This window comes from Anas acuta, chromosome 14 (assembly GCF_963932015.1).
Source record: "Anas acuta chromosome 14, bAnaAcu1.1, whole genome shotgun sequence".
Taxonomy (NCBI): domain Eukaryota; kingdom Metazoa; phylum Chordata; class Aves; order Anseriformes; family Anatidae; genus Anas; species Anas acuta.
In genome coordinates this window covers 418,502-435,440 of record NC_088992.1, presented here as the reverse complement: position 1 = coordinate 435,440, position 16,939 = coordinate 418,502, and the positions used below count along the sequence as shown (strand labels likewise).

The 16,939-nt window shown below is 51.6% G+C and overlaps 1 protein-coding gene across 4 annotated transcripts in view; it reads right to left on the bottom strand.

Moving 5' to 3' along the window:
• The window catches only part of DPYSL3 (dihydropyrimidinase like 3), a 55,532-nt gene that overhangs the window by 18,971 nt on the left and 19,622 nt on the right, over positions 1–16,939 (bottom strand). The window contains exon 1 of one of the 4 annotated variants that reach the window (XM_068697696.1): positions 16,414–16,746. The exons of 1 other annotated variant lie outside the window; for it this stretch is intronic. In XM_068697696.1, the coding sequence (XP_068553797.1) occupies positions 16,414–16,710 (297 nt within the window). In that variant the 5' untranslated portion in view covers positions 16,711–16,746. Of the gene's footprint in view, positions 1–3,637; positions 3,790–15,892; positions 15,911–16,413; positions 16,747–16,939 lie in introns of those variants that run through there. 2 more of the 4 variants (XM_068697698.1, XM_068697697.1) reach the window with 2 other exon arrangements.

Here is a 16,939-nt window from a genome sequence, read left to right as displayed (position 1 = left end):
TGGAATCAGTACTAAGAAGCTTATAAAACCATTACCCATTCCCTCTTGCCCACACTCTGCTCCCTATGCTCTTAAGCATCACCTGGTCATCTGAGATCCCAAAGTATCAGGGGGTCTCTTAGCATCTCTTCTTGGTGTGAGGTTGCAGCAGGAAAGGGAGGCAGCTGCTTCCAGCAGGATGCTGGATCCAGCCAAGAATAGCGTTTACCTTGTTGACAAAGCACAGGGGTGTAATTAGGGTAGCACAGAAGCAGGTGTGTGGCTTTACTGCTCTTTCCCTTGAAAAAGAATAGACGCTAATTGCTGTGGTGTGTCACCAGCGGCTGGACGTCTCCTTATTAAGGGACCTCACCAGAGTGTGGAAAAGCCCCAGGCTGGAATAGCGAGGCCAGCAGAACTGCTAACTGCACATGTTCTTCCCCATGATGTGGGCTGGTAACAAATACCACAGCGATGGCTGGCAGCTTACCAAACTCTGCCCAGTAAGTAAGGCTTTTCTCCCCACTTGCACCTGACACAAGATGCCAGCCATCCCTGTGCAGACCTCACTGTTTCCAGAAGCATCACAGAGATGCCATCTGTGGGCTGTGACAGGGTAGCTGAAAGGGACAGGCATGGCCCACACCATGAGAAGATATGGGAACTCCAGTCTACCTGGGATGGAAGAGATTTTTGTGACCAAAGCACAAAGACCAGGACATTTTATTTCAACCAGCAGCTCCCTTAATAGCTATTTTGTGAAAGCAGGGCATTTACTCATTTTGGTTTTCCACTTTTCTTTCTGCGGGAATGTTCACATCTTGTGAACAGCAGGGAAGGAGAGGAAGAGAGGAAGCATCTTGATTATATCTTGTAAAGCAAAACAAAACATTTTTTTTTTAAAAAAAAGGAGCTAATAAAGAATCTCTCAACAGACACACAAAGTTCAGGGTGACTTCTCTCCTGAGCTGGGTATCCCAGCACCAGTACACATCTGGAAAGTAACATCACATTTACTGGTCTCTGATGCACTGTGCACAGCCAAAGGCCCAGTGAAGAGCAACACCCTACCACGGTGATGAACGGAAAAACAAAAAGATTCAATAACCCTCCCCTCCCACTTCCTCATGTTTGCTCCACACCACAACCAACAGATTTGCCCATATTTCCAAATCTTTCTTCATGGCTACAGTCCTGTCTGTCATTCTGTCACACGTTACTTTTGACCAGGCTTTTCCAGTTCTGTTTGGGAATAATTCCACACTAATTTACCCCACAAAAACACATGCACCCTTCACTTGAGCTTCTGGCTTCTGCACTAAAATGGCTCTCCTAGAAAAGATCAGAAATTGCAAACAGATCCACCAGGCAAACTCTGGTTTTCTACAGATAACTGTCAGAAACTATCTGCTAATTCTGACAGCAATGCTGTTGAGTATGAGAGGAAATAAGAGGGGGGTGTTTGTGCATCGCCAGAATTATGCTAGACAGGTCAAACAATAGCTGTCAGGAAGTAAAACCATTCAGATTTCCAATGCCTTCACAAAAGCCAAACCTGCCTGTTTGTGGGGTGAGAGATATGGTGAAAGCACTACTACTCCCTTCATTTGCAGGCTCAGCCACTGCCTCAGTGCTATCAGATTTGAGACTGACGGGTGAGTTACCTGCTAGCGTTCCTCTGTGTACCTTCATACTCCTGACCTCTCAACTGTGATGCTTTGAAGGTCTTTGAGATATCTTCTATCCTAACGGCACTATGCAGTCTCCAAAATTTCTCTTCTAACAAGCACAGTTTAGCTGACTGTCATCCCCAAAGGTTGCTGTGTGTCTTGACAGGCAAGAATAGACTCTGGGGTGGAAATCTCAGGAGGAGGAACAAACAATCGACACAATGCCCAGGGGAGGGACAACCTGCAGAAGGGGACTGCAGAGCCTTACTTCGAGGGAAGCCAACATAGCTGAGATTTTCTTTCTGCCGTACTATTAAATGAGAGAAGACCACCCAAACACAGACTCCACTTCATTGCTTCCCCTGGATCTCAAAGCATGTGTTCAGGAATACATGGCTATTTGACCAGAATTTTAGAATCTCCACCACCCCAACCAGAACATGATGATGCTGCAAAGCAGGGCAAGCAAGTCCTGGGGGGCCCTCGCCAAGCTGCAGAAATCACAGGAGAGAACCACCTGTGGTGTCAGCTCCAAAAATGCCATTCACCAGCAACATTTTAAGCATCAGTAGGCTGAGGGAAGGATTTAACAGGAAATAAAATAAAAAAAAAGGCAACTTGTGAGATTTTGTTACCACTGAGGTGAGAAAGTCCCTAATGGTGTCCAGAGGAACAGGAACAAGTCCCCCATATCTGTAAATTGTATCACAAAGGTCCTTGCTGAAAAAGCCCCAGAGAATGGGGGAAATCCCACCTCCAGGAATAATGTTCTTGTAACTGGTCTAGGGATACTGAAAAGCCAAGATTTGTAAAGAGGTGATATTGCTTATTAAAGCAATTGGGTTGAGAATCTGGGTTGACAAAAGAATTTCTTTTTATAGTGGTTAATGACCTTTGTGCTTCTTTGGGAGTAATTTGTTCACATCTGTACATTAAAAAGCACAATGAAGCTTGACTGCTTTGTCTTTTCTTTTTCTTCAAGAGGCCAAAGCTGTCCTCAGGAGGAAAAACAAGAGCTATATGAAGTCAGCAGAAAGCCATCAAAAAGATGAAAGACCTGATTGCTTTCCCAGAAAAAAAAAAAATAAATCCCCATGCAGCCTCCTCCAGGGAGGGCCAGGATGAAAGCAGCTGCACCCCACGAAGGAAGGTGCAAGCTGGGTCAGAGCATGAAAACCCTAGAGAGATCGGCACAGAGAGGCACCCGTGGGACCCCCGTGCAGCTGGCCTCCCTGCAGCTTCAAAGAAAACATGTCAGCCAGCCTTTCTTCTCGCTGAGGTGGCACGGACGGGCTGTGATCGCGGTAGGTGTGGTCCCCTGCACTACTGCGCCAGCAATGGGGACCGCTGCACCTGATGCAGCAAGAAAGAGATCAGCTCGGAACCCAGCGCAGCGCCGCCGCATCCAGCGCGCACCTCGCAGAGCACGGATAAAGAGCACGGCAGACGGGCTGCAACCCCGCCCCGGCGGCTTTCTGCTCGCCGCCCGCCCGCCCCACCTGCGCGCTGCTGGGGACAATGGGAACCCGCGCGGGACCCGGACCCCGGCCCCGGCCCCCGCCCGGCGGGACCCGGCGGGACCCGGCCGCGCTGCCCACGGGGAGCGCCCGCCCGCAGCGCCCGCACCCCGGACCGACGCCTCCGCGGCCGCTGCCCCCCCCGGGAGGGAGCCCCGCGGAACGCGACGGGGCCGCGAGCCCGGGCCGGGCGCCGCTCCCAGCCGCTGTCACGGCTCGGCGAGAGGCGGCCCCGGGGCGGCCGTCGGGCTGGAGCCGCGGGCGCTGCGCGGGGAGCGCCGGGCGCGGCTCCGCCGAGCGCGGACACCTGCGCGGGCGGCGGCTCTTTGTCTGCGCGCCGCCGCTCCGGCCCGCAGCGCCGGGCACCGGCCCGGCCCCGCACCGCCCCCGCCGCCCGCGCCCCCGGCCCCGGCCGCACAAAGGGGAGCCGGGCACCGGCGGCGCCGCCGCGCCCGGCCCGCGGGCACGCACCGTGATGCGCGGGATGTTCTTCTTGCCCTGGTACGACATGGCGCTGCCCGGCCCGCCGCCGCCTGCGCTGCCCTCCGCCCGGCTCCGCACAAAGGCGAGCCCGCGCCGCGCCCGCCGTGCCCGCCGCCACCGGGGACCGGAGCCCGCCCCGCCCCGCCCCGCCCCGCCCGCCCCGCGCCGCCCCGCCCGCCGCCGCCAGGGGGCGCCCCGGGCCCGGCCCCGCTCGCCCGCCGCGGCTCAGCGGCTCCGGGCGGCTCCGGGCAGCGCCCGCCGCCCCCCGCCCCCCGCCCGGCCCCGGGGCACGGCCGCCGAGGACGAGCAGCGCGGCCGCCCCGCGTGGGGCCGGCTCCGTGCCTGGGCCGAGCCTGCACAGGCAGCAGCCGAGGGCGCCGGCCACCAACGGCGCCGCCTGCGAGCTAAACGTTGTCAAGGTGATAACAGTAAATTAAAGAGGTTTGTAAAAGAGCAGGTTATTTGGTACTGTCAGCGTGCATCTGGATCACCTTGGATTTTCCTTCAAAAGCACGAGTATTGGAAACAAAAAGACAACGCAGCGCACAGCTGACTGACAACCTCTGCCCCATGTAAACACTACCAGTGTCGGCAGCACAAATGGGCTCTGTGTTTCCCCAAACGTGATCTTGCTGAAGCTCTCAGAAAGTTTGAATGGATGCACACTTCTGCTAAGTCCAAAAAACTTTCACCGCCTTCAGGTGAGTCAGCAGCTTTCAATAACTTACTTATCACTGCCAGGACAACCGAGGCATCTGCAAAATTGCATGGGCTGCATGGCCCAGCTGGCCCCCTGCCTCCTGCATCCTGGAGCAGCCCAGCAGTCAGCGGGAAGCAGTCTGCAGGGGCCAGAAAGGGCATGGGGGAGCAGGACTGGGCTGGTGCCTCTTTGACCAAGGAGGGGGTGGGTAGGAGACACAGTACCAGACTGCAGTGCTCCTGCCACAACGCTGTGATGCACCCAGAATTGGTCCTGGACTTTGGGGAGATTGGACCAGCTGGGACTGGCATGTGAGAAAGGTGCTTGACCCTCATTGCCAAACCTCCTGAAACTTCACTCACCTATTTTCTAGAAAGTTTAAGGGTATCCCCATGCTCTGTAGTACCATGTTATTTGGTGTGCTGTCAGTAACACAAAGAGCAGCAGTTAATTAGATAAATGACTACGCAGATATATGCTACTGACTTGAGTTTTCAGTTTCAAGAGCTGAACTTGCATCAGCCCCCTGAATGCTGGCCAGCCATGGTGATTTCAGAGCCTTCCTCTGAAGAGATGCGCTTTCCTCCTCGTTGCTGTGTGACACTTGCATAAATACATAGCGTGTTTTACACTGCTGGGGGCCCAAAACTTTCAACACTGAAAAAGATTTCTTTTTCATAGGGCCTCTTCAAGGTGCACTCAGCAAGGTGTTACTCACATGCTTCAAAACATCCTCAATAACCAGCAGAGCCGTTTGGGAAGTTATTTCAAAATGGCAATACTCTTACAGCCCATACCCTCCTCAGAAAAACCTGCAGAGATAACACACAGTTAGATGTTAATGTATGGCCACAGTGGGTGATAGGAGCATGGCAATGAACACCAGTAGTGTGAGCAGAGGAACGGGCATGTGCTGCTGCAAGGACTTTGTCTTTGAAATGGAACCAACTCTGACCATGGCCTATCAATGCTCAGCTGTTGACTCAAGACATGTCTGTAAAGACCAGGATGCTGCTGACCCAGCTCTAGTGCAAAGGATGAAAGTAGGTCCCACCAGTCTTACATTGATGTGATCAATGGTGCTTTTACAGACAGACACAACTGAGGTACAGTGAATATAACCAGTGGTGGAATAAATCAGGGCTCAAGTGTCATAATGTTAAGCAGATGTGTCAGGGTGGCTCATCCCCGTGCAGTCTCCTTTCTCCTGTATGTGTTCTTTGCATAAAATCATCCCCTCCTCTCTCCTAACAGTCAAGTTTTCAGAGTCTGATCTACCCTGGGGCACAGTGAATCCAAGAGATGGGAACGCATCTGATGAGCTCTCTCTAGGTGGAACCTCTGGCAGGATGTGTTGTCTCAAGAGGCTGGTCAGGCACTCCTATTCCAGCACACCAGGAACTTCCACCACACACAACCCTTTTTCTTGTATGTGAGTGAGTGTGTCTGTCTGTCTGTCTGTCTGTGTGTCTGTGTAGTCCTGGAGGAAGGGGGTGGCTGACCCAGACCTGTGGCTCTCTCCACACTCTGTCCTCTCCCCATCGCTGGAGTCACCCTTACTTCTGTGGGGGTGTCCGGCTCCATGCAATGAGTGCTCACAGGATGACCATACTATCAGTGCTGTTGGCTGCAGCTCTCCCATTCTCTGACGTTCAACTTGAAAGACAGAGTGAGAAGAAACTGGGAAGAAAGCCCACTGGCTCTGTTACTGAAAAGTACTTACAGCCATACCGGCTTTCCCACCATCTACACGATCTCCCAGAGGCAACATGGAGCTCTGCAGCCTTTCAAACTCCCACTCAGGAGCAGACACGAATGGGAAGGAATCTGAGGCTCAGCTGTTCATGCTGGACACACATGAGGTCTGCCAAGAGGCAGCAGGAGACTGCCTCCATGTTGTACAAGGCAGGTGGGGGGCCGTGACACAAGTTTTTCCACAGTGGAACAACTCTGCTTAGTTTTATCCTGGCTAGGATATACGTTGGGGCTTTGGCAGTGGAAACAAGGAGAAAAAATAACAGATGTATGGCCTGAAACAAACTAAATTTCCAGGTCAGGACTTGATGTTTTCAAGGAACTGTCATGTTAAAAGCACTGGGTATTACTGCCATTCCACCCCAGCTGGATTACCATGATTTCAATCACATGTCCAAACTGACATTAGGTAAAGCAATTGTTCAAGCCAGAATTTATCTGCAGTCTTATTAAGGATTAGCAGAAGCCAGAGTAATTTCAGGACTGTTCTTTTCTTTCTCCTTTGGACTGAGGCTACCAGTGATGCCATCCACAAAACCCTCATGAACCAGCTCCAGAGCCTGGCAGACATGGTGCTTCACAGAACATACCTGAGGCTCCAGAAAGCTGAAGTCCCTGAAAGGGGCTGCCCTTGAACATCAGGAGCCCACAGCAACTCCAGTGTGCCCACAGCAAACACCGAGACAACATCCCTCTTAAAACAGCAGTTCCCAGCCTGTGGACAACTGGAGGTCTGTGGACTACCCTACACTCTTCACAGGCAGCAATTAAGAACAGGCCTAATGCTAGTTAGTTTAGCCAATTTGACAGGACTCCTAACTTGCACCCAAGCTGAACTGAAACAGGGCCAGAGACAGAGGGAAGGCAGGTGACCCTGACGCAGCCTTCACTGAGGGCTTTTGCTCCAAGTTGCAGCTGAGAGGCCCGGCAGTCTGCAGGCTCGGTGAGTGACCAGATGCCTCGCTTCCCCCACGTACACTCGGACAGCCGGTGCTCAGAGGCACAGCAAGACTGAGCTCCAGAGCTCACGCCCTGCCCTGCCTGCTCTGAGGCTGCCGCAGGCAGGCAGGGGACTCCAGGCTGCTGCTCCCAGGGACAGAGCTCATTCCCACCAACGGTGAGCAACTTCCCCACAGACCAGTTAAATGAACACCTACCTAACCACATTTCAGCTGGAAAAACCAGCCAGGCTTAAGATAAATAGTCAAAAAAAAAAAAAAAAAAGAGAGAAGAGAAAGGGAAATAAGTGAATAATAATTTTAAAAGCACTTTGAATTTCTGTTCTATTTTTATTCTATTCTAGATGGTGACAAAACTACATTTCAAATAATGACAGCAGGACCTAACTGCTGCCATCAAAAGTGACAAACCTCTGGAAACAGTCACTTTATGACTAACTCCCTGAGAAAAATGAGCGCTAAATCCTTCAGGTGCCCAGCCACCCCGCGAGCAAGTCTGCCTTCAGCCCCCAGCTCTGACACTCACTCAAACAGGACACTGCTGCTTTCACAAATGTCCCCGAGGATTCTCACAGCCCCAACAGGGCTGCAAGGCCTCTGAGAGCTGAACAAACCCCAAACTGCAAGAGACAGACCCATCCCTGCATCACAGCAACAGAGCCATGCACCCCTGAGCAGGCAGGCATGCAGAGGAGACATCAAGGCAAGGGTAAGCTAGTTCTTCTCTTTGCCAGAAACAAATGAAGTTGAAATCAAACATGTCAAATGGAATATGCTAATATGTGTACATGAGTGACTGCTGCTTTAAGGCCAATTAATTCAGTTACAGCCTAATCCTGCAGAACACTGAACTGGGTGGCTCAGCAAGTGCTCTTCCTCTCCTGGGGAGCTCAGTGAGCCATGCAAGGGAGAGGCTGGGCAAGGGCTGGCAGCCCAGAGGATAGCTCACAGGCTGTGGGATGGGGACGCTGTCCTCATCACCCTGCCCAGTGCCACCACCAGCATTAGCAGCACCTTGCCTGCTCCAGTTCCCCCTTTAGAAACATAGCAGCAATGCACAGAGCATAGCAGAGCAGTGTGTACACCTTGGTTTTACGACGGACTATGAACATTAATGTATTAGCATTAACACAACCACAGCCTCCCGGGGCTTGGCAGCCAAAGCTGCTCCCCTGGTGCCTTCCCACACCTCTGCACAGGATGAGCCACCAGGGCCCAGAGAGGAGGAGGCAGCTCTCAAACTCATCTCAGAAACGACACAAGGGAAAAAGGGAGGGGACAGAAACCTAAGAGCAAGAAGGTGGCACTGGATTTGCCAGACATAATCAAATGCGGCAGCAAAAACTGAATTTGTAAATGATCCTGGAGGACACAAGTGCTTGAAACTGGAAAGTGTGTTCCTGATTAAAGCAACAATAGGATGAAGAATAAGAAGCGGCAGAGCGTACAGCCACACCTGCAGGAAAAAATGTGGGGTGCCCAGATAGAGGTTTGCTTCCTAGCCAGAAAAATTGCTTTTCTCCTTGCATGGTCTCGTATCCCTGGCAAGGATGCCCGGAGCCAGTCCGCTTAGGCCTGGGGAGGGTGCTCCTTCCACAGGATGTCACCAGAGAGCAGGGCCAGCCCCCTGGGGACCCCCCAGCCCCGGCACTGCAGCCTCTGACCCATGCCTGGTGCAACGCAGCTGGGACGGTCCTGGCTTCACCTGCACTGCTCCATGCCCTCTGACAGCTCCATCCCCACAGCTGCAGACACGGGACACAGCTTATTTGACACTGAGCATGGACAGGATCTGTCCAGCAATGCTACAGTGGCCAGGCTCCTGTCGGGCCCCGGACAGGTGACACCAAAGCTCATCTCTGGCCAAACGCTAATGCTGAGACTGGAGGGATATTGCCCCACTGCATGTTTGCTCTCTCCACAGGGTGAACTCTGGCTACACAAGAGCATCTGGATTTCCACTGAAATGACTCAACTCCCTCTGAGTGCAGAGGAGCCAGACCAAGCCCATGACACAGAGGCACAGAGGTGATGTCTTCCCCTTCACATGCGGTGCAAGGAACAGAAAGAAGGTCTGGGGGTTCTGCTCAGCCTCACCCCTGTTCTCCCCTCAGCTGAATGGAAACACCCGTTGCTGGATCCAAACCCACTTGCTCTAAAATGGTATTCAGCTGGTCCCAGCAGATCGATGAGAACAGTGCTGCTGGCTCTAACCCACCACCAGGAGCCAGCCCAGCAGAGCCAGCCAAGGCACTGCAATATTTTCCAGCTCCTCAGCCTTGTCTCCAGGAAGTTGCCGGCATGTTTGGTTTTTGTTTCTTCCTCCTGTTTCCTCTGGCCATCATGGAAACTACTCCCCAGCAGAAAAATCAACTTTCTCCACCTCTTTGCAGAGGTAACAATGGAGGGGGTCTACATAGGGAAACCTTGCTCCTGAGGTTAGGCATCAGAGCAAATGCAGCTCTAGCTGGTCTCTACTATGGTTTTCCTTGGGATTAGGGCAGACTGTCAGTGACCAGCTTCGCGCTCACTCAGACCACTTCTTCAGAGAAGGCCACACAGAGGAAGTAACTTTTCCGGGTCTCACAGTGTTTGTTTCCATCACAAATAGGGCTTGTTTCCTGCCCCAGTCCTGGAAGTGTTCAAGACAAGGTTGAAGGGACTTTGGGTAACCTGATCTAGCATGGTAGTTAGAATTAGATTATCTTTAAGGTCTCTTCCAACCCAAATCATTCTGATTCTATTTTGTGATTCTGTAATTCCAAAACCTCCTTGCTTTCATGCCACTTGCAATGGCCAGTCTGCCAAATGGAAGCCAGGAATGAAAGGGCAGGCATGAGCTGTGCAGGACAGGGAGGAGCTCATGTCTGGAGAGGCCATGGTAAACACCTGTGGGCCCTGGACCTCAAGAGCTTCAACGTGGGCCTGGGTGGCCCAGCAGCCTTGGGCAGCCTGCATCCCACTCCTATGCTGAGCTGGATTATTACAGAACCACAAAAATGGCAAACCCATTAAAAAAGTACCAAAGAAAATCAGCCGGTGCCACCAGCACATACAACATAATCAAACACAGCTCCTGCTTGGTTTCTTTCTGATATGACACCCATTAGTGTTTAAGCCTTGCTATGAAGACTGCCACTAGTGGTGGCCAGAGTGGTACAAGGATGCACTTGGGGTTCCCTCAGCACTTCAGTCCCCGAGGTTGCATCCCCCCAGCTTGGCTGCTCACAGGCAAGACAACCCAACATCGGTTACAGAATCTACCATCTCCCACACAAACAACCAAGGCAGGAGGTCACACACCATTGGGCTTTCTGCATTCAGTGGAAAAGGCATGGACTGACTGTCCCAGGATGATCTGGTGAAAAAACAAAAGGCTCGGTGTCTGCAAACTCGCACAGAGTACCACCTCTTGCAGGAATCTGTCATCCACGCTCAGGTTCAGGATGACAACTGGAGGTCTTGGTATCTGGGGAGATGAACTAATAATATTTGCCTACAGGCTATTTTCTTCAGACTTAATGGTTCAATAAATTCTGTCAGATTAGGCATTAGCTGGTACCATTCCAGTGGCTTTCTCATGATTCCTAAACCAGCCTGAAGGACTGTGTTCCTCTGATTTGTTTTTAATTTTTTCTTTCACCACGTAAGAGTGGCACCAACTCCTTGGGCAAAGCACTTAAGATTTAATACACCAATAACCTGCAAAACTACTAACTTTGCTTTGATATTCAACATCTGCAAATCCCAAGAACTACTGCAGGTTTCCACAGGCCGCATTTCTTCTCCATCCCCTTCCTCATGTTCTGCAAGCTGTGACTCCTGAGCAGGTTTCCTTGTCCCCAGCTCATGCAGCTAGGACACCTCCCAAGCAGAACTCACCCCTGGCCCAGTCCTGCCCAGCCAACACTGCCCACACCCCCCTCACACTGCATGGGACAGGGCTGCCAGGGCACATGGGAGACAACACCACGCACCTACATTTTGCAGTCCCGTACTCTAGAACTCTCACCTTACCAAACACCCTTCTTCCCAGATTGTTCTGACCTGCTGGAAGTACTGATTTCTTAGACAAATAGAAAAGGAAAAGCTAATTCAGGATGGAGCCAAGGAATCTGCTATGGTCAAAGCACAACACTTCAATTTAAACCCACTGATGCTTGTGTTTGACACTTACAACTGCATGCATACAACATGCTTGAAGGGATTTCCAACACAGCAAAAAAAAACTTCAAATGAGAAAGCAGTGAGTTTTGCTTTGTGAATCTCAAAATGTTTAGCTACATTTCATAATTTTTTCATTGATTTACTTTTTTCTAAAATGTGCATTGCAAAAACAATTGCATGCAACTTTGCAATGACAACCATAAATACCCATGTGGAATTTGTTTGGCTCCCAAAATCTGGTTACTGATGAAATGCTACCAGCTGGGATGCTCACACTACGTGACCACCCCCTGGCACTGCTACAGCGAGGTGCTGTGTGAGGAAGCCACATGCTTCTTCCAGCTTCTACTTGGAGCCCCAGACCTGCAGACGTCCTGCAGAAGGCCGCGGGAAGCCATGTTTTGTGATAGGGCCCCCAGCCACATGGGGCAGAGGCAAAGCATCGTTGTCCCCTCCCCTGTAGTTGAGCAGATTCTTGTGTCACCATCACGCACGAAGGGGCTCAGGATCTGTCACAAGCACAAATATGTGGGAATCAGCCCTTCATTTCCGCATCTCACCCTACAGCTAGCAGCTGGGCAGGGACACAGACCCTTGTACTATGCCAGGCTGGCACGATCCAGAAGCACTTCAGAGGAAAGATGCAAAGCTACTGAATCACCGATGTCACCTCCTGCTGCAGGTGTTTTTCTTGTGGCATCCCCACCAGAGCAATAAGCGAGCCCACTGCTGGTCTGTGGTCAGTGGAGGAACAATCTCAGCTACTCTGGAGGCTATGCATGAGAACAGACTTTTCCTCGTGCAGGATCAGGAAATGTTGCATGTGCACATCTTGCTATGGTTTCTGTCGACCTTGGAGACCATATATACAGTATTAAAAGAAGCATCATCTCTCTTATCTACTGGAATGAGCCATCGCTAGAACATGTTGCCTACTGTGACATTCACGGCCTGCATGGTGATTCCCCATTGCCTCCATAAAATGTGACAGAGCTAGGAACTACTATTGGTTGTCAAATGTGGGGGCAATAATACTGGCTCTGCATTTTAAATATTATTTTGAGCTATCAGTTTGCAAAGGTAAAGAGCATGCTAAACTGTATCACCGACATAGAAATAAACTCCTTTCCCAGCACATAATGCCTTCTACACCAACAGGCCAGAATCCCTCTATATCCATGCAAAGCTCTGACCGCATACAGCACAGCTTAACAAACTTTGTAGTTTTGTGTAAATGCTGGCAAGCACCTGTATCCTGTCATTAACAGCCAAAGAAATGACCAATTATTGTTCTGCAGGCAACAGCTTTCTTAAAAAAAAATATGCAAGATTTTTTTTTTCAATAAAAATGAGCTTATTTAGCATAAAACCCCAGCAATTACAATATAGGTTTTACTCTTGTATTTGCATTGTTTGAACTAGTCCAGTGCCTGGGTTTGTTCCTATATTCTACAGAAATACCAGAAATAACAAAAACCTTTCCTCAGCTCTCTGTTGAAGGGGGTGGCATGGAAGCTATGAATCAATGCCATCAAAGTGCTTTATGATCATTTGCATAAATGCAAGATTTTAAATGGTGCTAAAAGGACGTGCACAACTGCAATTTCTAGATCACACTAAGTTCACTAGTAAGGAAAAGACTGCTGTTGGCTTGGAGTTTCTGCCATAAATTACTAGTAATGGAAACAAAAAGCTGAATGCTGAAGTCATAGCAAATTTTACGAGTGTCAGAAAAAGAAAAAATAAGAGAGAACAGAGTTAGCTCAAGCTTCCTTCTCCATTTGAGGCAGAGCCCTCTGTCATCCCAAGATTTAGCACAAACAATCTGAGTGGTGTCACACAACTGGATGGAACGGGGCCTGCATGGCGCTGGCCACCTGCGGGAAGAAGCCAATAGCTGGTGGGAGGGTCCCCAGGGCCCACTCAGCGCGTGGCGCCTCGCCCCGCTGCCTGCAGCTACAGCCCAGCCCGCTCCCTCGCAGCCTGGCTGACAGCGCAGCCTCAGCCCGCGCTGAAGCTGCAATCCCCTGTTTGTGGGACCACGGCCAGTTGCCGTGGAAATGAAGACTTCACTGCAGAACCACGCAGCAGGATGGGACAAGAAGTCTGGGGTAAGCATAACAAGCCAAGCGCTCCTCGCCTGTGTTACTGAACAGAAGGATGGAAGAGCAGCGATCTCGTACAGCTGAGCCCCGAGGAGGTCCATTAAGGAGGCTACCACAGGATTCTGCTTTACTGTCTTCCTAGGCACCAAGCACAGAGGAGACCCTGTGCCTGTAAAGCTCGCTCCTCTACTCCTCAAAGCCACACTGCTTCTGCAGATGCCCAGCGGAGCACAGAGGAGCCCTGCAGGCTGTATTTACACATTACCAGCCCCCTGTGAATGCCCCCACCACAGGAATTCAGAGGGTGCTGCCTGTGAGCCACACAAAACTCTGACTTCACTATAGTAAAATATGTGATGTAATCTGCAAGTCCAGAAAGCTGTGCAGGCATACAGCAGCCCCCACAGCCACAGCCCCGACCCCAGCTGCCTCTGACTCTCTGGCCTGAAAGAGTGCTCACTGCCATTACCCCCAGATCAACTGGCAAAGCTCAGACTCCCACTGATGAAGCAAAGGCAAGGCACCTAACTGCTCTTAAACATACACCGTGCAGTAGCACAGCAGTATTACTTCACTGTGCCTGAATCCACAGCTCTGTTTTTGACCTTCCAATACACTTTGCAATAAAGTGAAGTGAGGTTGAAACATCTAGCTGGCCCTGTATTACGCTGACAGGTTGTATGACGTTACATATTATCACAGGGCAGTTATACATTGCAGTCATCTTCCTGCAGAGATGGTGGTGCTTTAATTATAATTAATGCCATTAAAAAGAAGTGGTGTGTTGCTATGTTATATTTCCAAGTATTTGTTCGTTGAAAAACTAGGATATAAAACTATCTGCTGCTTTCTGCAGAGGCAAGTCCTTTATTCTCAGCTTTCCTAGTAAATAGTTATTTGGTCAAGGGTCGGTCACTTAACCTTTCTCTCTGTTTCTTAATCTGTCAAATTATTCAAAGAAGTTTGATTTCAATTTGTCTTGACAAAGGAGCTTTTGTGTGCTCTGAATCTGCAAAAAGCTCAATGCAAGCAAACTCTTTGTGGTTGTACAGACACATTAACCTGCCATAGTGTGGCTCAGTATGCAAGATGGGTGTTTCCCATCAGGACTGTCGTACACTGGGACACTCTTGAACTTGAAAGTTGTAGTAGAAAGTCATACGATTCCTTCTCGTCATGTAGTCACGAGCATTTATATGTGAAGCTTCCCACCTTCTCAGGCACTAAGTGCAGATTAAAAGGGTTTGGTTGCTGATGCTTATCAGGCAGAAGGCCTCAGAGGAAGAAATCTAGGAGTAGAAAACATTGGGAAGAGAGGAGTTGTTGAAGGAAAACCTCAGCTACAAAACTCTGGAGACAAGGGTCTAGACAAGACCTTAAAAGGGAACAACACTTCCAAGTTACTGGTACAGCTAATACAGAGAAGCTCTGAGCAAAGCCTGCAGACAGGCTGTCACAAGTTTCCTTTTCTTTTCCAACAAACAGCAGCTTAATGTTACTTCAGTGTTCAATTCTGCAGCTGCTATTTGAACCATACAGACAAGGTCAGTGCTGACAGGAATAGTGTTAATTTTCTTCCCATTTCAGTAAAATGGACTGTAAAAGGAGCAAAGCTCAACAGCAGGAACCAAATATTGTGCCAATAAGAAACCAAAAAGCAGAGAGTAAAGAAATGTGCAAGGAAGAAACCTCAAAGCAATCAATTGCCTAGCCAGAAGCTCTTACAGAAGCCAGCAGACCTTGAGGACCGCCTGATGTATTTCCCAAAAGCCATAACAGGCCAAGTCATTGCACTTCACTGCTTCTGCTCCCACCAGGCTCCAGCTGGTGAATTTAGTCCTTAAGATCAGAAGTGTTTGCATTTTGTCAAAATTTGTACCCTGGATACAAGCTGAGGTTTCTGCAGAACCCTGAGATCACCAAATCATTTCTTCAGGCTAAGCTGCAAAGTTGCTATTTGGTTTAGTGATTTTTGCTTCCATTTTTTAAAATGGGCTCTATTTATTTGCCCTGTTCACCCTTGAAAAACATTGCCCTTATGCTTACTATTTACTGAAAAGTTTAGCCTCAGATTTACTCACTGACCCACAGGCCAGCAAGTGCCTTATAGGCAAATGAGTAACAGACTCTCCGAAATCCCAACTGAAGCATTTCCTCAGCGTTATTAACTTAATGATCTTCCTGTCAAACTCACACGGGTGCGTATGGGATCAGCACAAAAAAAGCAAGCAATCTCAATCTCTGGCTGAAGAATATATGCTGCTGAGCTAGGAGAGTATTTATTTATTACTTTGAGATTGGTATGAGTTTAGGAACTTTGTGCCTGATGCACACCACCTTCGCTGGTGTCAGTTGCAGACCAACATGATGTCCCCAGCCTCAGATACGGTACTTCGGATTTGTGTCAATGAAGATCAGGACCTGGCAGGGGTTACTCCAAAGAGTAACAAGTCCAAAATCCCGTCTTTGGAAGAGGAAGGGGAAGATGTCCTTCAATTCAGGTTTACAAAGAGCAAACACAGTAAAAAGAGTCAGCTATTCTAATGCTTAGCTTTACCATTCTTGGTAATGGGGTGTGGATCTTTTGATTCTATTTCCAAAAATCGCTGACATGGCACATCGCAGGCAGGAGCTCTGCGAACTGGAAGATGACAGCAAAGCTTTCTTTTTCCTTCTTTCCCTCCTTTAAGGAATTGCAGGAGGACAATGTGGAGCCTCCTGGTTAACCAGAACTAGCAGGGGAAAAAAAAAAAACACACATCCTGAGCTGCAGCTGCAGCCCGCGCTGCCTGCAGCTCCTGCAAGCAACTGACTTCGCTGCAAGTTACTGTTCGTCACGACGGCGCCCGGCGGCTGCCCCCTCCTCCTGCTCCGCCCGGAGCCGCCGAGCCCCGCGGGCCCGCGTCTCCCGCGCTGGGCTCCGGAGGCGCCGGGCTCAGCCCCGCGCAGCAGAGCGGCGGCAGCTCCGCGCCCGCCCCGCGCCCCGCTCCGCCGCCGAGCCCAGCCCCGCCGCCCCGGGACGAGCTCCGCCGCCGCCGCCCCGCGCCCCCGCCGCGGCCGGCCGGGCCCGGCCCCCACCTTGTCGTCGTCGGGGCACAGGTTCTGGAGCCGCTCCTTGTCCGAGGCGGCGCGGACCTCGTCGGGGTCGGGGCCGGGGCCGGGGCCGGGGTCGGCGCCGGGGCCGGGGCTGGCGGCGGGCGGCGGGGCGCGGCGCTGCCCGACGCGCAGGGCGCCGAAGTCCAGGGTCTTGCTCTCGAAGGCGCCCTCGACGCTGCAGAAGAGCCCGCCGCGCTTCTGCCGGGGCGCCGCCGCCGTGCCCGGCCGCGCCAGGTACACCGGCAGCTCCTCGCCGCCGCGCCGCCCGCCCGCCGCCATGCCCGCCCGCCGCGCCGCCGGGAAGGGGCCGGGGCCGGGGCCGGGGCCGCTGGGCGGGGGCTCCTCGGCGGGGCGGCCCCGCGCGGCGCGGAGAGGGGCGCGGGGCGGGGAGCGGGGCGGCCCGAGGGGCAGGCGCTGGGGGCGGCTCGGCGGGCGCGCTCACCGGCGGCTCCGCTCACCGGCGGCTCCGCTCACCGGCGGCTCCCTTCCTTTCGCGCTCCGGTGCTCG